Consider the following 24200-nt stretch of genomic DNA (forward strand, 5'->3'; position numbering starts at 1 on the left):
AGTTTTTTTTCTTCGCAAAACTTGGAAAACTTTTTCTTCTTCGTGTGATTGGTTAATGTAATAATGTTTGTGTTTTGAAAAATTACAAAAAAACAAAATAATACTAATAATCCTATGAGGGCACAAATAAAGACACACAAGACAAAATCAATAACTAGCCATAAATATTAGAATGGGGATGTGGTGGGGGAAATGAACAGACAGGTAAACCTTTTGAACAGAATGAATTTTCAATTTATTGATTGGCAGTTCCCATTTGTCTATAAAGATACAGTATAAAACACAATCATAGTTAAAGATACAACTCCAATTTTATCAGTCTTCCCCATAATAATAATAATTAAAAAAAAAACAGTCAAATACAGAATATTATTATTAGAATCATTATAAACCCATTCAAATGCCTGAAACAAAAAACAACACACAAACAAAAAAGCAAAAGAAAACAATTATTATTAAAAGTTATGATATATTATTTGTTTTTGCTGCATAAGTGCTTTTTAATTTATCGAAATGCTCAACCCTATAAGTAAGGAAGGGGTTTTTTTTTGGAGGGAGGGGGGCGGGGGAAATTGGAATTCTGTGAAACAGAACAGAAAGATGACATATTTTATATTAAGATGAAATTAAAAAAAAAACAAAAAAAAAAAACAAAGTTATGGGTTACTGGCCCACCAGGCACAGTGATTTTATGACTTTTCATGATATTGCAGCCTAGAGGTATGCAGCCCCCGGTGGACATACGAAACTCATAAAATAGAAATTCTGAATCAATCACCTCATGATTGTGTACATTCATAATGCACATTTGGTCCCCGTATTGCACAACTGTAAACACTTCAGTATACCATTTCAATGCTAAACTTCTTACACGGTTTTGGCTCATCTCGTGACTAGAAAAAGGCACAGCAGCTGTGTGAATGTCGTTTTCATAGATTGTTCTGCAAGGCCTCATCAAGTGATACCACGGCCATTCTTCAGCAGTGTATTGGTCTGATTTCACATTTGGCTTTTTTTTCTTTTACAAGTTCATTGTACAATAGACAATACCCCTCTCTCCTCCCCCCAATTCAACACACACACACACACACACACACACACACACACACACACACACACACACACACACACACACACTTAATGTTTGATTGCACTATTGCACTGTTAATCTCCTAAAGAGCTGTCTCTCCTCTCCAGGGCTTTGTGAACTGTAATTATTCCACTGTCACAGACTTGGCCAGGTTTCTGGGAAAGTCAACCTTTAAAAAAAAACAAAACAAAAGAAAAGAAAGTTTGTTATAACAAATTCTCCATGATCAATTTAGCAGCACTGTATAACTTTTTTTTTGATAACACATTTCCCAACTCATTATATTAGTGTACATGGTAAAACAATTGCATCCTGGTAAAGATGTGCCATAATAAGGATTTGGCTATAAATGTTATACATTGTACATTGTTGTGATCATGGACTGTAAATAAAGAGTTCACAATTCTGACAGATAAAGTCTGTTTGCACTGTGGTGAGTAGGGAACATGAGCTGCCTTCTTAGTAAAGTAAAGCATTCACAAGGAAAGAAAAGATGAATAGACACAAGCAGAACCAGAGACATGGACAAAGCATTGGTATTCATGGGCACCACTATCCCTAAAGCGTATGTACAAGCTTAGAAGAACACATGCTGGCTGCCATTACTGTCTTTTTCAAGGAAATCTTTTTCAAGGCCAAATTCTGCACATGTTCGAGTGCCATGACTGTACCATTAGATTTAAGTTTTGTAATCAGTTTAAATCAGTTTTAAATCAGACAACTAGATGAAGTATCTTAGTGTGTTAGTGTGGAATTGAAATGAATGTGTGACAACATCAAATCCACATGCAAATAGATTCCACTGCAAGCATTTGAAAACCAAACAACAGAAGCACACATTACATTCATAATTAGCTGCTCTTAGCATTGGGTGAATTTGAACAAAATCAATATTGCTATAAATCTCATATTAACATCAATATGTGATTACTGAGGTATTACAGACATCGCAGTGACTGTGCATGTGCTTGTGTTTTGCTAAAACGATGCCCATTATTAGTCTTTATGGATATCTATTATATATCTAAATATGAGGATTTGGTCATGATGATTTCTTTATTCCCAGGACTCTTGTCAATAATCAAACCAACGGTTGCATTGAATACTTACATCATATCCTCGGAGGACAGCCAAGTGAAATGACATAAGCTGCAAAGGGATGACGCTGAGGATACCCTGCAGGCAGTCCACAGTTTGTGGCAGTTCGATGGTCTGGTAGGCATTCTTAGTCAACTCAGTGTCATCCTGGCAACAGATGATGATGGGCCGACCCTGATGAAGACAGACATCGAGAGGGCAAGAATATTAACATCAGTCTGTCTGTCCACTCATTTCTGTTGTACTTGGGACTTTCAAAATTTAGTATTTGTGTCTGTTTGTCGTACTTTGAGTGTGTGCCTTGGGTGGATGTGTAAGATGTGTTTTGTTAAAGACCTACTGATCTGGCGGTGACTTGCTGCAGAGCATTCTGGCATTTTGTGTAGCAGGCGTCCCTCATGATGATCATGATGACTGGCATGTGTTTGTCAACGAGTGCAAGAGGACCGTGCTTCAGCTCCCCAGCTAGGATGCCCTCCGAGTGCATGTAAGTGATCTCCTTAATTTTCTGCATCAGAATAAGAATAGTAAAACTTGCTTAGGATGAAGATTAATAGTAAGAATGAAGACAAATTACAGCACAGCCTACATTCCTTGCATGGTATGAAAGCTGTGTGAGCAGCTTTTTCTCATGCGATTTCAACTTAATTATATTCTTTCCTTAAACTTGTTTGGATTATATGATAGTTAGACATCTTCTGTTCTGCGTGTGTGCTCTTTTCAAGGACAATACTGTTGCCCATCAGCTACATGCTTACACTCTTTGTATCAGGGACCAGCTGATGATACTGAAGCAAGCCCACACAGCTATCAGCTCAACAACAAATATCCCAGAAATCAGAAGGACATGCAGATGCAACGTCGCCTCGGCAATGAAAGAAATCTGAGAGTGGCAAATAAGATGTTAGGGTGTTCATGTCAGGTGACAGGAAGGAGATTAAAAACATCTAAAACACTCAGTGAATCATAGACGAGGGAACACCATGGCACAGACGCTGCAGAGCCAGAAAGGCATGTGGATTGTCCATGGCTACAAGGGGTGGCTGTAGCTCAGGTGCATGGCAGAGCAGGTCAGCCACTAACCAGAAGGCTGGTGGTTCGATCCCAGGCTGCTCCAGTCTGCATGCTAAATATCCTTGGGCAAGATACTCACCCCATGTTGCTCTCCGATGCATCCATCAGAGTGTGAATGTGTATGAATGTTGGATACTTAGCACTTAAGACCTTAGAAGAAGTGCTTGTGTGAATGGGTGTGATTGGGTGAATGAATTAGTTGTATAAAGTGCTTTGAGTGCTCAGACACAGTAGAAAAGCGCTATATAAGAACCAGTCCATTTACAAGGCCGGAAGTCGAAATGTAGATGGGGACATCAACAGAGCCAGTGCTGAATGATTTCTTCAACAGATCCTGGACGCAGTCACCTACTGACTACTTTTATAAGCTATTCCTTCATCGTAAATGTCACAGTGTTGATGACGTTTCCTGAGCCTTTGATGATTAGACGTTTTTTCTGTGTTGTGATAAATTAGAGCAAAGGCTTGACGGTGCATGATACGAAAAACCTCAGTAAACTTGTTCAAACTCGGCTGAGTCTTGTGGGTGGAATTGGACCGTCTACATGTAGTAGCAGAGAGGAAGCTGTTGTCAAAACTCCTCTGCATCATAGACAATGTTCCCTTCCCTCTACACAGCGTTGTGGTTAGCCAGAGGTGCACATTCAGCCAGAGACTAATAATGACTAAATGCTCCACTGAACATCACTCCTATGGCCATCTAGTTACATAACTTCTTTTAGTGTTGCCATTTGATTGTTTATAATTTTGTTAGTCATTATTTAGTATAGCTTTTATTTCAGGAACTGTTACAAAACAATTTCCCTGTAAGGATTATATAACATGTCCTGATTCCTAATTCCACTGTACTCATTTTACGACTGATATTATGGCTTTTTTGTAACTCACCAGTGCCCCCTCAAGGCAGGTGGCATAGTTGAAACCTCGACCCATAACCAAAAGAGACCTTTGCTGATACAGTTCATTGGCAATGGCCTTGATCTTCTCATCCAGGGACAACACCTTCTTTATCAGTTCTAAGAGAGTAAAAGAACGATGAGTGAACGATGCATTAATGTTGTTTAGCTTGAATCTCCACATCTAAATACTTATTTTGAATCCACAGAGGCCTTTTTGTAAGATTTGTTGGGGTACTGACCAGGTAGCATCTTGAGGCTGTTGATGATCTCTTCTCTTCTCTTCTGTAGGGAGAGTCTGTCCTCACTCATCATCAAGCCAAACATAATGAGTGAGACAAACTGACTGGTGTAAGCCTGTGTAAGACACACACACACACAGAAACACTTTATAAGCCCCCCTGTGCTGAACAATGAGGAAGAACCCACCAATTTAGAATTGACTCAGGGAGGAGCAGCCATCTGCCACAACCGGTTGGGGGTAAAACCAGTCGAGACAAGTATAGACCATAAACCAGCCATACCTTTGTGCTAGCCACTCCTATCTCGGGCCCAGCATTTATGTGGACTCCACAGTCGGTTTCTCTGCAGATAGAGCTGCCAACAGTGTTCGTTACACCAACTGTCAGAGCTCCCCGTTCTTTGCAGTAGCGCAGTGCCATCAAAGTGTCTGCTGTCTCTCCTAAGGAGCACAGAGAATGAAAACATATGTTCATAAACCACAACAATGTTCCTGTTTCAGGAAAAAATGAAAAAGGCACTGAACGTGGATAGGTGTCACACAGGAAATTACAGTGTAAATAAAGCTTTTCTTTCTAAAGCCACTTTCAGGAAAGTGAAGATAAAAAAGTGCTATTGTGCAACATTATCACCTGACTGGCTGATAAAGAAGCAAACATCATCTCTGAAAACAGGTGTGATACGGTCCAGGAAGTCGCTGGCCAGCTCCACCATGACAGGCAATTCCGTCAGCTCCTCGAGGATCTGTCTGGTCTGTAGAGCAAGTGAGTAAAAACAGAGGATTAATTAACACTGCTACACTCTATCCATACAATAATTTAATTCTTTGAACTCGTCTGTTACTAATGATTGCCTTCTTTACTGCAAAATGCCATCATCAAGCATATACAAGCTAAAATAATGATGTAACTGCTGTACTCACAGCCACCGCAGCGTGGAAACTCGTGCCACAGCCGATCATGATTAGCCGTCTGCAACGCTTTATTTCTTTCAGGTGGTCCTTCAACCCTCCGAGAACAACTGAGAGAACAGAACGTGAAACAGTTAGACCTACTGATCACTCACTGCATCACAACTAATGTCTGTCATACACTTTAGTGCCCAGTCATCATGTGTTTACCGCCTGCAGTTATTAAATAGTGCATTTTAGGAGGTAAATAAGGCTCATAAAAACACGTTTTTTGCTGTAGCGATCATAACATACATGTTTTTATATCTGAGAGTCATTTTTTTTAAATTCCCAGTTATATTAGAGGGTAGTGGGACACGCTAGAACATAGGACTGGCTATCAGTTCACTTGTCACCTTTTTTGGTGTCAAAACAAATGCGGCCCCTCATCGTGTTGACTACTGACTCCGGCTGCTCAAAGATCTCCTTCTGCATGAAGGCATCAAAGTTTCCTGCAAAGGACAACAGGGGCATACATTACCATCACATTCTCTGACACACCGTGACATGCTGAATGCTTTCCTAACAAGAAGTGAGACAGAAAATAAGGATGCACGGAGTTAGTCTTGTGGCTTTGTTTGCACGCATTCAGCCAGCAGAGGGCGAGCATGTGTAACTGTTGACTTAAATCTGCTGCACTGCATGCACAGTACTTGCAATTTGAAATTAGCTACCTAAGAGCCACAAAGTAATTTCAAATAGTTTCTGACCTTTCATGATCTGCTTCAGCTCCATCTGTAGGGTCATGATAGCTCTGACTGGGTCTTCACCGGCCTGCCGGTTCATTCTGTGGATGGAGAGTTTCCCTCCGGTCACTACTGCTATGTCATCATCCTCCATGTACAACACCTTGTTGGTGTGCTCAATGATGGCACTGTGGGTAGACAGAAAAGGTCATTTGGGGAAAAGAAATGAATGAGTAATATAAATTAGTAATATTATGTTTTTGCATTTTGAGTCACATAGAAGAGGCCTCACCTGGCGTCAGAAGCAAAATAGAACTCCACAGCCCTGCCATCCCCCACAGAGTTGATGGCGCTGGAGCTGTCAGCTCGGTTGCGACTGTTCTTCTCATGGACTTCCTCCTTGTGTTGAGCTGCAGGTCAGAAGTCAAAAATCAAGGTTCAGTGACATGCTGCTGTTTTTGCCATTTAGTCTTTTTACTAATTGTAGTCAACATACCCAGCCATTTATCCTTGTTGTTATTACTTATTAAGTTTCAAGCAAGTTCCTCTTACGACTAGACTTATCTTGGATTTTGTTTGCTTCTGTGCAAAGAATGGCTTACTTAATAATATCTTGGATTTTATTCCTGTATCCTTGGAGTTTGTTTCACTGTATTTCCTTTGTTTATTCATTTGTGGTTTGCACGTTTGCCTAATACACAAAAGTTGTCCTGTTTGATTACAGGGAGGAGACATAAATCCCTCTGGGGCTATGTCAGGAAGGGCATCTGGTGTTAAAAAAAAAAAAAATCTGCCAAAGCAAACATGTGGAGCTACCTGCTGTGACGACCCCCTTGTGAAAAAGGGAGCAGCTGAAAGTCGCTTTTATTCAGCAAACATTACATTCTCAGCATTAGAAACCTGCACATTGCAAAGTCGAGAAGTAGAGTGGCTTTGCAGCTCAAAAAGATACTGTTTTTTTTATCGCAAATCAAAAGATTCAAAAGTATGCAGAGAAACAAAAAAACAAACAAAACCCCCACAAATTTGCTGAGGGTTGCTGAAGCCCCACACAAAGTGTTTATGCAGGGTGAAAGAGTGGTTTCCATCTGTGAAGTCTTATTGTGTACCTAAGACTGGGTTATTTGCAGAGGCAAACCATCCTCCTCCTCACATTATACACATACTCTGAATCTACTCAGAGTATGCATTCATGCCTCTACAAACAAATCAGCCTATAATTTGTTAATTTCCAAGTATACCTGACTTTTTTACTCATATCTGTCTGTTACTTTTCTAAGATGAAGAGGGGCTTGCTAAGGCTGGGACGTTTTCTAATTCTGACAAGGCTTGAAACTAAAAAAGAGAAATTTTATACATTTAATGTGAACAACAGACGAAGTGAAACACCGATTTTGTACTTAATATGTCTGGTTAATAAATTACTCTTTGCCTGTTAGCTAATCTGGGGATTTAAATTTGAGTCACTAAATTTAGAAAATATCTTATATGTAATGGTATATTTAAATAAATGACCCAAAAAGGACTTATCACGCCATTTTTGAGGTCATTTAAAACACGACACTAAGCTTTTCAGTGCTTGCCCTGGAAGTACCTCTGCCTTGAACTTTGGATGCCTTCATTAACAACCGCAGATAGATAAGATACTGCGGACACAGTCTACAGAAAGAAAGAAAGAACACCAGCAGGGCGGTGTGATCGTAGCAGCTGAGGATTTCTTTGTAAGATTCAATATCTGGACATTTAAAAAAGATACTTCAAGTTTTAGATTTTAGACATTCAAACTGTGATCAGTTTGTAACACCTCACTACATTTTCCTCTTCGTTCCCTCCACTATCTGCAGGTTCTGTGGGTGAAGGGCTGTGTGAATTTGTGCCAAGCAATCACTATAAACCAATGTAGCCACCTGAATCATCATGCCAATTTAAATTCAAACTCATGCCTGGCTACACCAAAATGCAGTTTGCTATAGCCAGGCAAGTAATACCAGTTCAGCACGCTTCTCCATCTCTCATTCAGCAGCAATGACTGGGAGTGTCTAAATGAGATCAGCAGTGGTTTTTAACAAATCCCTGTTGTGGTTTGACAACGCCTGACAAAAGCTTTATCAGGATCACTTTATTCAAAATGGGATTATTATTCAAACTACAGTCATTTATATTTAGCTCTGTATCCAGGATCTCCCTGCTCTTTCGTGTGCCGCTGTGGAAAGCACGAGGTGGGGAGAGCAGGAACAGCAGCAGCAGCAGCAGGACCCACTCACAGAACAGAGGCAGTCACAATAATGAAGCCAGAAATAGTGAGAATACCATGAAATTGAGGAGTTGGGGTGGAGGTGCGTCTGCAAAGCAGCTTGCAGAGGCTGCAACTGTATATAGCCCCAAAATATATTAAATAGCACAGCACGTATGAGAATTGCAAATGAGAAAGATCCACATCAGCTGATCTGATGTGGATTAGCTGACCTGATATGGCCGGCTGAGCTTCACTCCACAGCCTGGAAGAACTCACGCTCAGATTAAACATCGGTGTTATTCTTACTCATGGAGCATAGGGACTAGTGGTCAGCCTTCCCGCTGCTCTCACTGGACTGGGGTTTTTTAACAGTGGACACTCTATCATGTGAATACGCCACTAGAGTCAGTGAATGCACCAGGGTGGGTGGTTTCAAAAAGTTTGGACCCAAACTGGGGAAGTCTCGAATTTTGTTAAACTAAATGTTTCTCAAGATGTCATTCAATTTCCAAAACACCACTGCCTTTAAAACTTGACACAAAGTTTCCCTATTACACTGTAAGAAATGTTTTATTTTATTATTACTTTACAGTAAAAAGTGGAAAGCCGGTATTACTTTGACAGTAGCTGGGAAAATTATTTTGAGAGTGTGGGGTTGTTTCTGTAGGCTATACATGAACCAATCTCTATACCTTCTTTAAACATAAACATAGGCGTTGTATCTTAATTTGACTCTGTCCCAAATACACCATCCTGCTGCTATAAATACTAACTAGTGCATCTTATTAGTGGCTAAGAGCAAGGCCGAACAAATATTTGCTCCAGTATGAGTTTGCTCAGAATGACAGTGCCAAACTGTCACAGAAAGCATTAAAAACGTATGAGCTCAGAATATTTATACAGGTTTAGCTAAATTAAATTGGACTGACTAACCTTGGGACTGAGAAACACACATAAGTAAGAAAATGCTGCTAATGGTTTGGGTTTTCACCTCATCCTTAAATGAGCATTTAAACTTGGTACTAGAAACATGAAGAAAAAACATTTTCAAGCTTTAAATTGGTAAGAATTTTACCACACAGTTCTTAAGATGCTTCTTAAGCAGTGATGAAATAGCGTTGCTTAAAAAAAAAGGCGGGGGGATATTTATATTTTAAACTTCACAGCTCTGTTATAAGAAAGCAAATTGCTTCAGGGGGACTGTCCCAGTCAGTTGAAACTTCCTTGAACAATAAAACTACAACTGCTTCCTTATAGGGGTCAGATATCCATATGATAACCAGCAGGAGTGAGATCATGTTAGATAATTTAACAGAGCGTTTATCTTGACATTCCAAATATTTCATCATGTCCCACTTTTCTATCGTGCAGTAAATCTTCATATCTACAGTTAGACTCTAGGACGGGCAGGTTTAGGGTGCAGTGTAAGTGAATATGGCACTAAAAGAGGAATAGAGCTCACCACTGTTGTACTGCACGGGGATGTGCTCGGTCAGCAGCTCATGCTCACTTCGCACACCGATGACCATAGGACTTCCTCTCCTGCCAAGATAAGGGGGGGGGAGAGATGGGAGAAAGATTAGGTTTCACATTCATCGTCTGCTTTGCAGGACATGTCCTGACATTCTTTACTATAATACTTCTAAACAAAGCAAAATATTAAAGAAATCTTTTCGTTTGTTCTTGCTTATACTACTGCACATTCAGTGTGTTCAACATTAGTCCTCCATATTTTGTACATATTTCCAAGACTGCTTGACTGTTCCTGGAACAAGTCACTGGGTCCGCATTGGCCGTTGATGCCATGTGGACGTCTCTTATTGGCTCAGGAGGCAGAGAAAGTGTAAACATGTATCACAGGTGGGGGAGGAAGGTGTGAGGATGCCAAGCTTAAAACAGGAGACACCTTTACACGCACTTTAGTGATCGCAGTGCAAACAGTGTGTCAACACAAAACCACTTCATTGTGAGTTAAGAAGCCGTATTCTAAAGGCCTCTCCTTACTTCTCCTCCTTCTCTTGTCTGCATCTTTTCTCTCTGCTTCGCATGTCTCTGGGGCTTTGCTGACGTAAGCACGATGGTTGTTTTAAGAGGCGTGGGGCTTGAAAATGGAGGATTGCAAACAGAAACATGTGGTGGCCATCCAGTACAATATTGTAGTTTCGCCAAAGAAGGGAGAGATGGGAAGAAGTGAAATCAACGGAGAGCCTTATCATGATAACGATGTTTAAAGGACCACTTTGGCTTGTTTACACTAAACCACACCAAGCACACTCTAGTGTGTATGGCATGCAAGCATAGCAGAATCAGAGGGGTGTGACGTCTAACACAACAGCATCTGCATGGAATGGTGCTGGATCTACTTTCGGATTTGGTTAGATTCAGAGTGTTACAACTTCCTCTCCAGGCTGAAAGGCACAACAATAAAGTGCCTGTTACAGAGACCGGTGAGGCAGAAAAATGGCGCAATGCTACACCTTCAACAGGGTATGACAGGGACTTGTATTAAATAAAAGACACGAGTGGAAATGGCAGAACAAAGTCCCAGAAAGCAAAGCCGAGGTTGTGAGAGTAAAAGTTTCGCTGTGAAGGTCATCCATGATGGCAAAGGGTGGGTGGTGTCTAGCATCACTAGATAATTGAAAACATTCCTCTTTTCCCTCTGTCTTGGCAGACAATGCTGATTGTTAAACATGTAAACCACAAAAATACATCGAGTACGGCCAATGACATGCGTTATACTGATATCGGCTTTTAGAACGCAGGCGACAGCTGAGACAGCAGAGATTCATCTTAAATTCATCTTAAAAACACGGTGAGATTTTACGCCCACCTCTCATTTTGCCGCCCTCCTCATTTCTCTCTTCCTTCTTAACTTACTCCAGTGCGCTGCCTTTTCCCTGATCTCTGGCAGGGTCACTGAACCAGGAAAGGTATGAATAAACTGATGAGAAACAATTAACCTGGAGTTTCATGCGACCCAGCCAAATTTCCTGGAGCTGAAACGCGAACCCCTCATTGTTAATAAATTACAGAGAAGGTGGCCCAGGGCCAGGGGCCCAGAAGGGAGGGGAGGCTCTCAATTCAGTCTCTGGTCCTAAGATGCAGGTTGTACTCACACATAGCCGAACAAGAATTTCCTCAGCGCATATATCCACTATTATAAACAAAGGAAGTTCCAGAGTCCTGTCATAGTAAATGTAAGCTCAGATAAGCCACAACACATAAATCTAAGGAGCCTCCTAAAATCATATTGTATTGCTTTATTGTGGTAACAACAGGAATGAGTCACTCCCAGTGAGTCTGGTTCATATTCCTGGGCGGTATGTGTGAAAGACAGTGTGTGACTGAATGTGCGTCAGAGCGTGCATACTAACCTGGTTGCCACGGCCTCTCCGGGGAAATGACGGCTTTTAAACACGAGAGCAAAGGCCCCCTCCTATAACACAGGAAAAAAGCAATGGGAAAAAAGAATTCAGTTAAGCTTGATGAAATAATTCAGTCCAATAAATGATGAAGAAACGAAGGGTGAGGAAGAAGGATAATAATAATAATATCAAAATAAAATAAAAAGAAACATCTCAAAAAGTTAACGTAAAGTCAATTAACCATTCCAGGAAAGTGTGGGACCTTTGAGAGACACAGAGCACAAACAAATGTTTCTCCTGGCCCTACGGGTTTTAAACATGTGTGTGCGCATGTGCGTTTGTATGTGTTGGAGGGGGGATGTTAAGGTGCAAGGTGGTGGGTGTGCGTGTGGAAACTGGGGGGGTTAAAAGAAAAGAGACCCCTATTGTACAAGATCAGCTGTGTTTCGAAAGGACTGACTTCAAGTCTGCCTGTGGTGGTTATTGAAGCCAAACTGGCTGAGTGTGTGGCTGTGGTGGTGAAATATGGGGTGGGGGTTGAAGGATGGGTGGGTGGATAGTGGGTAAGCAAGCATTCAGTAGAGGGCGAAGGGATGGTGTCATGATCCGGGATTTTTTTAGTGGGCATCTCAACCGTCTGGTTCCCATTACTCAGAATGGCCGCCTATACTTCCTCTGTTCTTCTACTCTGCGACTGTGACATTAAAGCGTTACTCACATGATTAAAAACTGACGTTTTTTATTTCATTTTATTTTTTCCCTTTTTTCTGTGACTAATGATGTCACTGATGATGTTGTCCAGGCGGTTGCCATAGCATGTGTGTTTGTAATGGAGCGTGTTTTTTAATGGACAGGAAATCTAAGCAGTTTCACAACAAGTAAAATACGTACATGAGTGTATGACTGTCACGGATACACTTTATGACATTCAGTGACAGTCTTTTAGCCTTCATGGTTACCAGCAAACTCGCTGTAAAACTTTTCCACTGCTTAAACTGAAGCAAAAACTGGAGAAGAAAGCAAAAGAGTGCATCTGTGAAGCCATGAAGTAGGCCATTGTGCATTGCTGCTATGAGAGCAACTCACCAGCTGTTTAATCACCCTCTCTACTAGCTTGGAGAAAGTGATGCTGTCATTCTCTCTGTTGTCATAAACATATTTGATCAGCTTCGGGATCACCTCTGTGTCTGTCTCTGACTCAAACTCGTAACCTTTGTTGATCTGAGGAAGGCAAAAAAAAAGAAGTTAATATTAATTTAATCCACACTGTTGAACTGTTTCTGTATTAAAAGCATTTAATGAATCTTCCAGCAACACACGCATGCTCAGTAGCTCAGAAACCTCAAAAGAATTAATGTGGAACAGATTAAAGTTTTGACTTAAGACTGAAGTCCATATTTTCTTTATGTAGACGAAAATTAGAAGAAAAATCCAATCAGATTTGTAACATCTAGTATCTTAATACATACATATATATATTTTCTTTTATTTGCTTAAGTGATGTGACAAATTGACTACCAAACCCATCTACATCCACAATAACAGTGTTATAATCAATGGAACAAATGGCAATGACAATAAGGCCTTTAGCATAGGAAGTGCGTTTACGTCAAGAGGATTATTTTCTAATGAGATGATTACGTACCAGGTACTTCTTCAGCTCTTTGTAGTTGGTAATGATGCCGTTATGGATGACGACAAACTCTGAGAAAGACAACAAGAGTGAAAAGATTATAGAAGCTATGTACCCGCTGCACCTTTAGGACAACAATGTTAAGTATGCGCTTAGGCAAGTTTAACACAAAGCACTGGATTTAACAGATACTCAACACTACTATCAATACAAGGTGGACAATTTAAAAGAGTACGAACAAGTGCAAAAACATATATTATCATAATGATAACAACATAATAAGACTGCTATATTTTTTTGCAAACTAATTTTGAGTCAGTTTTGTAATTTTCTGTCACACTAATTCTGATGAGCATGTTCTAAAGCCAAGGTACATAACTGACACACCTGTAAACGTGGCACACTTAGGACAAACGTTTTGGTTTCAGTTCATGAATAGAAGGCGTGCCTGTGCACTAAAAAGGTAGGCAGCATGGTAATTTGTTGGGCATGGATGTTAAAGCAGTAGTTGGAAGAATTCTGAGGGAATTTGAAAACAGATAGTCCTCAACTCATCGTTCTAAGCAACTCTGACCAAATAAGCAAAGAGGGCATTTGCATGTGCTTCACATGGAAAGGAGAAAAAAGTGAGCCAGCGCAGAGTTCTGACGTCACCCTGGACGTGAACCCAACTTCTTCCATGTGAAAGTCTCTCGTCAACCCTCTACAACAGAGATGCCAAACTCATTTCACATATGTACAGCTCACTTTGCTTTAATGCAGGCCGACAGAGTCAAAGATATTTAACCTCCTGAGATCCGAGCTCTTTCATGGCATGCACCTAATTTTGGTTTCTGAGAAAAATTAGATCAACATATGAGGACATTCGTTTAAAATGTTGATAGAAAAGTGTCAGTATAATGTCCTCATAAGTGGATATCAGCCCCTTGTAGAGAAAAATTAGGTATTTTGGTCTAGACATCCCAAAATGTGATGTTCACATATGTGGACGCCAGGTCCTAGGAGGTTAATGAAACATTTAATCCCCGACAAGTTTTAATATAAAAAAGACAGTAATCTCATTTTTTAAATTATAGAGATGTAAAATTAGCAAAAAAGATGTGGTAGATCATTGCCCAGGCTGGCCTGTATTTGTAAAACGCAGTTTTAGTTAAATCACCGGATTATTTTTTCCATAGTAGGTAGTGAAAAACAGGAACTTTATTATTTTGTGTTGTGTGAATGGCATTAGGGAGCTCTTTATTGGTAGGAAAAAATGCAAAAGTTATGAAAATACAGTTAAAAGTTTACTCTTTCACATTTTTCCAAAGCCTTCCAGCAGTCCGGATTGGAGTCTATATCTTCCATCCATCCATCCATTCACTTCCGCTTATCCTTTTCAGGGTCGCGGGGGGCGCTGGAGCCTATCCCAGCTGTCATAGGGCGAGAGGCGGGGTACACCCTGGACAGGTCGCCAGTCTGTCGCAAGGCTAACACACAGGGACAAACAACCATTCGCACTCACATTCATTTGCACATTCACACCTAGTGACAATTTGGGTTATCCAATTAACCTATCCCCACAAGCTGCATGTCTTTGGACGGTGGGAGGAAGCCGGAGTACCCGGAGGGAACCCACGCAGACACGGGGAGAACATGCAAACTCCACACAGAAAGACCTGATGTTGGAATTGAACTCAGGACCTTCTTGCTGTGCGGCAACAGTGCTAACCACCGTGCCACCGTGCTGCCCGTCTATATCTTCCTTATGTCTGATATCCTTGCTCTGCAACATTAATTATTCGTACACCTGTGTAGACTTTCTTGCTCTTTATTCTATTTAGCTGATTTGATCTAAAAAGATCATGTAAAAGTAAAAACCAGCCCCAAAGAGGAGCAAGATGCTAATTATTAACATGCAGTTATTATGGATTTGTTTTTCAGTGACTTGCTGTCTATGAGGATCCCATAAATATATACTTTGTGAGTACATCTTACCATTATCCTTATCAGAGCGATGAGGATGGCTGTTGAGAGCGCTCGGCTCTCCGTGGGTGGCCCATCGGGTGTGAGCGATGCCAAAGTGTGTGCACAGTTCTTCATCAAGGTTCAGCGAGTCCTTCTCTGGACAAGCAAAAACACAAAACCAGCCCTGTTACTGACATGACAAGAATTCAGATGATTTTTAAGCTTGACAAATGCTAAAGTTTTTTTCAGAATTCCTTCAATTGTTTTGTACTTTTAAAGAGGACGATGAGAAGGTTTTTGAGCTAATCAGAACCAAGTGAACAGACACAGAAACCCCCCCCCCGAGGAAACCTACTGTAAAGCTCCTCGTCCAGAGCCTTGACCTTCCCTGTCTTCTTGATTAAACAGATGCTGTTATTGTTTCGGTCACTTGTTGTCTTGCTAGGGCCATCCACAGCAATACCTGGTAACAGGGAGAGAGGGTGGAGGTGAGGTGTTAACTCATTTTTTCAAACAAAAAGGCAGCAAACAGTAAAGTGTCAAAATGCTGTGCTCACTATAACAATAATGCTCACCACAAAAAGACATGAAAGATTTTGAACATGAGTTGCAGCAAGATAAGTTAGGACAATCAAAGCAGCTTGAGATACAATACGTTATTATAGGAGGTACTATTTCTGATTTTGCATGTGCGTGTTTGTTTTACAATGACCTTCTGATTCTGTTGCTTCATCCTGCTCTAACAGGATGAACAAATACGAGCATGTGTTTGTATGGGTGTGCTTTTTGTATGGGATACTATAGAAAGGCTCTGAGTTAGATGTCACTGTCAAAAGATCATATTGTTTTCCAGCCCAACTATCCCAAACATGACATGTTTCTCTTTAATGAAGGTACTGCGGCTTCGGATCATGCTTACAGACGACAATAAAATTTAATGACGAAATTCCCTGTTGACTTAGTGGTTTGATGTGTAGCAGGAAGTGGAGGAGGAGCTCAATCAAACTGTAGAAAAGTGTTGGGGCAGGAAGGCAGAAAGAAAAACACACCTTTGGAAACTGGTGGTATTCCTGTGAAGGCTGCTATGATATGCCAGGTGAGGGGGAAATGGTTTTGATGGAAATCACTGTAAAGAGTCCCAGAAAGTCGATTCTGTTCATCTGGATGTAGCATTTTCAGATGAACAGAATCGACTTTCTGGGATTTCTTTCTCTGGGTGATTGAGCATGTATCGAGACACCGGAAAGAGTGGATCGTTCCCGATGCCAAACTTGGAAAATCTTTCTTAGGAATTTGGAAGGTTGAAATAAATTTGAACGATTAAAAGGCAAAAGATTTTATTTAAGCAGTGCCTGAGTAAATGGTGATACTTTCATTTTGGTTTTTAGAAGTCAGGAGAAGTTAATCTTCATCACTGTCACTGCAGGCGCAATGCTTTTTGTACTTAAAGGCTTCATGCTTATGTAAATGAAAACATTTCATGATGTTATTAAGTAAAATATAATATGCATCTGTGTGCTTATAGAAGAACATTTGATTGCGATAGGAGAGCTAGTCCACATACTCGGAGCTCACCCGTCCACAAGCAGCTCTAAGTGTTTACTGGGCAATAAGTTGGGGGCGGTGAGCTGTAATAATAAAGTCTGTAGGAGATTAGTGCAGTACTAACAATGTTCATATCCTTGAGAAAGAGGACACAATGCAATATGATAATATTCCTCAGCTTTAAAACGAAACAATCACACAGTTGTCCCATCTCTCGAATTTCATAGTTGAATCAGAAATTATACCAAGACTCCTCATATGAAGGCGAATGTTGTTTTCTAGGACCTTACGTAAGTGATTAAACTTGCAGTGTCATTCAAAGAGTCTAAAAAATCTGCAGTCATATCAGTCTTCAAAACAACTAATAGGACCTTCAAGTAAAGCACAAGCAAGTAGGCTGGAAGATGAGGAAGAGGATCTTTCTGCTAAGTATGAGGCTTACTTAGTAGATAAAGGCTGTGTCTCAGAGGCCAGTTTGATCTTGGTAAATGCTAAATGGACTGATTCTTTTATAGTGCTTTCTGCTCTCCCAGAGCACTCAAAGTGCTTTAAGACAGTTTAAAAGAATCCAGTGGTAAACTGCACAAATACCACTTTTCCTCATCTTCGTGCAGCCTGTAAGTAGGTGAAGTCGTGTCAGATACTATTATGTGGAACCTGAGGCTTAAGTTGTTATTGTCTAAATAGGTTTCCTCTGGGGCTATAAAGGCAATATCGGAAGGATATTAGTGTTGGAGGGTCCATACTTTGTTTCTATCTTCTAAATTCAGAATGTGGTCCAGTGAGCTTATTTTTTAAAACAGAAGTTGACCCAGAGTGTTCCGAGATGTGTTTCTGTTGTGTTGACTCATTATTGTGGAATGTTAAAACCACAGTGGTTATTAAAATGTGTTCAGAATTTGCAAATTGATGATGATCTATCTTTTAAACCACGATGCACTGCTTTCTCCTACAGCTGCCTTTAGAGGTTGAGAGGATGGGTACTGGTATCCGCCATACTGGCGCTGTATTTACCTGGTATAGGAATGATAGCAAAATGAATGACACCACTACCAGCTAGAAATGTATGTAGGTCAAATATGCTTTTAGAAGGAAAGCTGTGCTGACACGTAACTTATATCACTTTGCTAAGAGTTACAGGTATCGAATGCTACACTGGTTCTTCTATACTTGAGAGTATTTCATTTCTAAGTTAGCCTACATGTGCTGGAAGCGGTTCAGTGGATAAGACTGTGCCTTTATAGAGATCACAGTATTCACTGCGTGCCTGCAAATATTATAAACAAGGGTTCAAGAGCAAATCCTGATATATTTAGTTAGTGTTTATGAATTGAATTCTGTGAAATGTTTCCTTGATTTCATACAGGGGAACTAAAAGCATCTGTGGTGCGTGTGTATACGTGTGTGGGTGTGGGAGTGTGTGCTAACTGTGAAGTTGAGTGTCTCACCTGCTGAATCGTACCCTCTGTACTCCAGTCTCTGCAGTCCCTTCACCAGCGTCTCAAATATCTCCTTTCTGGTGCGAGGCACTTGGTAATTCAGGTAGGCAAAGATCCCTTTTAGAGAAACAGAAACAGAACCGGAATCTTCTGAGAGGCTCAATGCTGCAGTCAGAGTTGAAACTGCTGTCAAAGTTCATTTAGTTTAGACAATTTATTAGGAATACTTCTTGCAAACAGCATCAAGAAACACACAGTGGATAGAAAACATTACTTGGTGAGTTTCATTAATAGGTCATTAATAAAGAAGATAAAGCTGCAATAAAGATTCACTATGACCTTCATCAAACTTAAGCTGCTCTACTTGATATGAGCAACTACAGGAAGAATAATCATCAGAGGATCTTTATTTTTGCGACAACGAGTCTGTAAGTAAAATGTAGTATAAGGACTTGTTGTAAGGTTTAGGGCATATGTCCTCTGAAGTGGTGGAAACACGACTACGTGTGTGTCTTTGCAGGAATGTTCCGGGCAGCTCTACTCCCGCAGGCACACAGCTGGCCATTGACGGACAAACATTGCACGCAGTGTTGTAGCAGCCAGGTAGAGAGGGTAAAGTAAAACTCCTGCAATATCGGCCTCTTCCTTGCAGGCTCGGGGTGAGGCCGGAGAACTGTTAAACATTTACTTCAGACTGTAAACGCTATTCTTTAAGAGCAATAAAATAATAAAAAAAAGTATTACACCTCAACCTTCCCGGGACAAAAGCGGGTCGCTGTGAATGAAACAGACCGATCTTTTGACAGTTGGATGACTGGTCTAACTGCTCTGACCTGTCCCTCACACCCGTGAGTAAAAACACTGACACGTAGCAGCTGAGTCTGAAACTTTTCAGGAATCCACACAGAGTCGAAAACAGAGCTCAAACTACACACAGTTCAAAGTGACTACATAAAACCTTGACAAAATGACACGTCCGCCAGTATCTTGCTTTGTAACTTGCATTTAAATCATCGGTAGTTTCACTGGCCACTGTCCATCAAAGCGACTCCCGTGCGTAATTGCCGCAACCTTTCCAACATCTTTCTAAAAAAAAGGCAAATTTACGAAGATAAGTCTTACCGCACATGGTTCAAGTTTCGTCCTCGCTCCCGCACACGGCTCCGCTGAAAAATGAAAGAGAACGTTTGTAATTTCCCGATCGAAGTGATGCTTCTACCGCTTCTACATTAAATCCAGATGGACTGCGCTCTCCAGTTCACTCCCCCTCTCTATTTAACTACTGAATCCTGGAGAGGCGGCTGCCGCACCTCCTCTAACACCTCCCCCGTTGCCTGCTCTGTTAACCCCGTCCTGGTGTCGGACGCAGGTGTTCACTACTTCATCAGTCGAAAGATGGATGAACTTGGTTTTATCCCAACCCACCTGCCAGCGTCAGCCGGACTCAGGAGTTTGTAGACTTTGACCACAGTGTGAATAATAATAATGGCTTTTCTCTTTAGTTATGCATTTGGGTAAGGTGGGGCCCTGCCTTCTCTAATTCAGCTTCAACAGTTTTCACGGCACTTCTGGTTCTGAATGAAGAATCAGGCCTTCGCCATCACTGAAGCATGCAGGCTTTAAAAAAAAATCTATTTGTTAATCTATTTAAATGGAAAAACGAATCGATTTAAATCCAGACTCAACATTTTAAACAGGGATCCGTTTATAACCACGCATTACTCTAAAATGACGTCTAGTTTTCTGTACTTATCCCCGAATTAGCAGAAACTCAGGAATCAATCGGCACAGTTCGTGATAACGAGGTGTTTGAAAAACTTGCATTAAGGACCATTGTGTAAGGGTGTCTACTTAAAAGAAGCAAAAATAGAACATTATCAGGAATGGTGATTCATTCATTCAGTAATATGGCATGTCAGGAATGTTGTCTACATGCTTCAGAGATCACTGTTTTTTTCTTTAGCTGTTATGAGTGTGTTAGCGTCCATTGCTTCTTTGTAAAACAACTTTTACTTCTTCAAGCGCTAAAGCTGCAGGTTTCCTTACATTTCTTCCCTTGTAGGTGTAAACCTTGCTTTCTTGGATTCCTTAGAGACCTTGTGGTCAGTGTATTCGGACTGGACTTGCAGTCCTAATCCTGCTGATTGCATATCCTACAGTTGGAATAGTGTAATAGTTAAACAGTAACACTCCAGTATTTATAGTTCTGTCATAGCTAATCATCCATTCAGTGACTTAAGCTACCTTAATGCGTTTTCCTGATGAACCTGCATTTGTAGTGAAAGGTGACAAGTTGAGTTCTTCAGAAATGTCCAGGAGTGGCTGTCTTTTGAAATGTCAATAAAGCTTTATATTTTTCTGCACTTAATGTTACAAATAATGTACGGAATAATCAAGATTAACAAAACAAAACAAAACAAAACAAAACAAAACAAAACAAAACAAAACAAAACAAAACAAAACAAAACAAAACCAGTTGCTATCCCAGGGCATATTTACATCAGTTATCCATAATTATGTAATTTCTTGCAGAAACTGAGATTTTAGCACATAGCCAGGCTGAGACGATGTCGTGTAGAAGTATCAGCATCTTGCCCAAAGATACTTCAGCATGCAGACTGGAGCAGCCAGGAGAAACTACCAACCTTTCAATTAGTAGATGACCTGCTCTACCTCCTGAGTCATCCTGAGTCACAGGCGCTCCAGCAGCTCAGCTTGTTAATAAACTTAGCATTTTTAAAAATTGTTGATAAAACTCTTTTTAGATTAAAAGTTGCATTGGTAACAAGAAGCATTCAGTTTTCAACAAATAAATCATCAAGTTAAGCCAGAAGACCTTGGTGGATGAATGACAACGCTATCAAAAACATAGCCTCCATGGTGTGGGCTGTTAAATTGTAATCATATGGGGAAAAAAAATGACTGTTTATTTGGTGGGAAAATAATTCTTTGTGAATAGATCCCCACTTCCATGAGTATGTGAATAGTTCCTGTTGTGTTATGTGGCCAGAAAAGCAATTTTGCTAGTCCCTGTCATAAAAATATACTTTGATGAGTTCTTGCAACTGTGTAGTGACCATCTGGTGAAATGGTAAACGCTCTGATTTCTAAAGTCTTAAAAAAAATAAAAAAAATAAAAAAATAAACTCATTTCACAACTGCCCAATAATTCAGTTTTATTTCTTATACTGTAACTTTAACCCCTATCAGTTTTATAGTTCCTACTGCTTCTAGTTTTCTGTGGTGCAAAGGTCCTCCAAGTGCTCTGAACTGACTCCAAGGCAACATTAATTGTTAATGAAGACAATAAATGAAACGACTGACAGGTTTATGTCGATTTATGTATGATGTTATTTAGACAGAGAGGCAGATATGAACTTATCTGTGCCCCGGCATGTAACTTGGTTGCATACGTATCAAAAGACACGGAGTAGGTAGTGTGCATGTGTCCACCCAGTTAAATTAAAATCCCAGACTCAGAGAAGTATGAAAAAGGGTGTTCCTGTGTTCCTTCTGACCACATCATATCCACAGTCCATGGCTACTTTTAAGGAATGTGTGACGGTCTGGCCAAGTCACACGCCTCGCCTCGCTTTTTCCAAACCCCATCAGCCCACACTGAGGGAGAACTATTTTGAAAATGGTGTTTAATTGAAGCCTATTGCGTACAATCCTCTTCCCTTTTTTTTGTACTCTCTGCCAGCTCATGTCAAGGTGTTCTGCTGTAGAAGTTTGTGAGTGAGAATCAGTGACAAGAGCCAAAGAACCACATTCCTCCCCTGGCTTAAGGGATTAATAAGTATAATTGTCTGTGCGATTTGACACGGTTATCCAATGAGATTCACCCCAAAGATCAAAGGTTCTTTAATGACTACAACGATGTAAAATGATGGGCTCAAAGAGAGGTTTGGCCCCAGCTTCAGTCAAGCTTTAATTCATTTTCACATTGAGGGTTTGAACCAATAACCCTTTAACTTATATTTGTCTAGTTAGTCAGTCTTTGATTTATTGATATTTCACTGGTGATTAATACCATCTAACTCTCTAAGTGCCAGAAATATTCATTAGGCCACACCCACATAAACCTAATAGCCATAAAAAAAATACCATAACCTTATAACCATATAAAAACAATAGTAAAACAACAATCATAAATTATTAACTGAACCTGTCTGGTAGAAAATGCATGATATGCAATGTTGGCAACAGTTCTTGTAATTTATAGTGTAATATTAATGAAGTTTGTGTAAACATTAGTAATGATAACACCTATATCAAGGTGATGATAACACCTGGTCAGTAGCCAACTCACATAGATAAACGAAAACGAAGACGCATCAAGCTTTGGAGTAGATTATATAAGGAAACACTGAAGCATGGGTGGAGTGATTGAGATTATAAAATATGATGTACTTTGGTCAATTGCACAATACGTGTCTTGGGTATTAAATTCTTCATTTATATCAGGAGATCCAATAAATGATTCATCTCTACTTTTATATGTTTTGCTTTGACATGCACAGCAGGGGCTTCGTGGAAATGCTTAAAGTGTGCCAGACATCGTCACACTCTCCGGGCATTTACAGGCTCTGAATGAATGTTTGAGGTCTGAGTACATTAACCGGATGTGGTTCTTGTGTATTGACCAGCTAAGTCTGACTGTTTCAGACACAGTTTGTAGGGGATTCTCCCCTCACATCTGTTTCGAGTTAGATCGCGGAGGCCAGTACAGGAGAGCCTAACAATCTTTGTGGGGGATGGCAGGAAAATGACTATTGAACTGCACAGAAGAGACCAACAGCATGAGGGCCTGAGGCTGGAAGCTGGCTTATAGGAAACAGGTAGCAACTTTAGATCCCTCTTTCTTTGATTTGTTTTCCGTGAAAGCACAAAGAACACAAAGAAAGAAAAAAGCCATATATATATATGTGGTGTGTGTGTGTGTGTGTGTGTGTGTGTGTGTGTGTGTGTGTGTGTGTGTGTGTGTGTGTGTGGGTGTTTATAAAACCCAGAAGAACTGCATGCCTTAAATTTGTGTACTGTGCTTTACACTGTGTACAAACAGTGTAAAGCACTGCCTTAGATAAGTAGTGCAGTAAACGGAGAGTCTTTTGGCAATACAGAGGTAATTCAGCTCTCTGCTGGAACCAATATTGGATCTTGATAGTTTAGGAGGGAAGTGATCCAAGATCAAAGCCTATCAAGAAGAGACAAAGCTACTAAAATCAGATACCATACAAATTTTTCACATTTAGCTTTGAATACATTTACAAAAATCACAGCTGCAAAGCATTTGTTACTCAGACACTTGCGTTTTGTCTTTTGTGGGGGGCTCTTTGGGAACACAGAGACGCAGCAAGGGGTCATGTCTTCACGATTTCTGAGGAATAGAAAACTGTTATTGCATAACACAAGCACAGTGATCTGATTTGTACGCAACCCACATCTATGGTAATAGCCATACAAGTTTAACCCTATCCAAGAGTTGTGGACATGATTGATATTTATTTTCACAGGATACCTGAGGACAACCTGAGGGTCTGATCAAGTCCCGGTGGTCAACACCCAACCTCACCAGCCCCTATCTCTATCTCTCACTCACTCAGCTTGGTGGGTTCACCTCTGGGCCAGCTCACTGTAAATCAGTCCCAGATGTGACTCTGGAGACAGATGGCGTAGCGTACGACACAGACAACACCCAACAAACGTCAAACAGACCCCACCCCCACCCCCACCCCCCACCCACTTTGTCTCAAAAATCCCTCCTTACATTTCGTCACCAGCTCTGTGAACAGCTACATTACCCCTGCAAAATGACACATTACTTATCACCATTATTAATAGTTAGACGGATAAGTGGCAGTATATATACAGTGGAAGCTACAGTATAAATGAAATGTAACACCAGTAATAAAAACTTCTATGACGTGGTAATATCTCATCACTTTTAGTAATGCACCATAAGATTTTTTTCTCAAGAACTTCAGTGAAGAACATTT

General features: G+C 40.5%; 1 protein-coding gene across 2 annotated transcripts in view; it reads right to left on the reverse strand.

The window, feature by feature from the left end:
- Positions 1-211: 211 nt before the first annotated feature.
- gfpt2 (glutamine-fructose-6-phosphate transaminase 2) overlaps positions 212-24200 on the reverse strand; it is a 36092-nt gene continuing 12103 nt past the window's right edge. The window contains exons 1-19 of one of the 2 annotated variants that reach the window (XM_082548248.1): positions 19324-19546; positions 18211-18318; positions 15573-15680; positions 15248-15373; positions 13283-13341; positions 12724-12858; positions 11647-11708; positions 9732-9811; positions 6326-6443; positions 6058-6221; positions 5704-5799; positions 5321-5418; positions 5031-5151; positions 4683-4840; positions 4401-4515; positions 4151-4278; positions 2529-2696; positions 2201-2362; positions 212-1259 (exon numbers count right to left, since the gene is read on the reverse strand). In XM_082548248.1, the coding sequence (XP_082404374.1) occupies positions 1215-1259; positions 2201-2362; positions 2529-2696; positions 4151-4278; positions 4401-4515; positions 4683-4840; positions 5031-5151; positions 5321-5418; positions 5704-5799; positions 6058-6221; positions 6326-6443; positions 9732-9811; positions 11647-11708; positions 12724-12858; positions 13283-13341; positions 15248-15373; positions 15573-15680; positions 18211-18318; positions 19324-19330 (2058 nt within the window). In that variant the 5' untranslated portion in view covers positions 19331-19546 and the 3' untranslated portion in view covers positions 212-1214. Of the gene's footprint in view, positions 1260-2200; positions 2363-2528; positions 2697-4150; positions 4279-4400; positions 4516-4682; positions 4841-5030; positions 5152-5320; positions 5419-5703; positions 5800-6057; positions 6222-6325; positions 6444-9731; positions 9812-11646; positions 11709-12723; positions 12859-13282; positions 13342-15247; positions 15374-15572; positions 15681-18210; positions 18319-19323; positions 19547-24200 lie in introns of those variants that run through there. The other variant, XM_082548249.1, reaches the window with a different exon arrangement.

Source organism: Aulonocara stuartgranti, assembly GCF_965226115.1.
Source record: "Aulonocara stuartgranti genome assembly, chromosome: 2".
NCBI lineage: Eukaryota > Metazoa > Chordata > Actinopteri > Cichliformes > Cichlidae > Aulonocara > Aulonocara stuartgranti.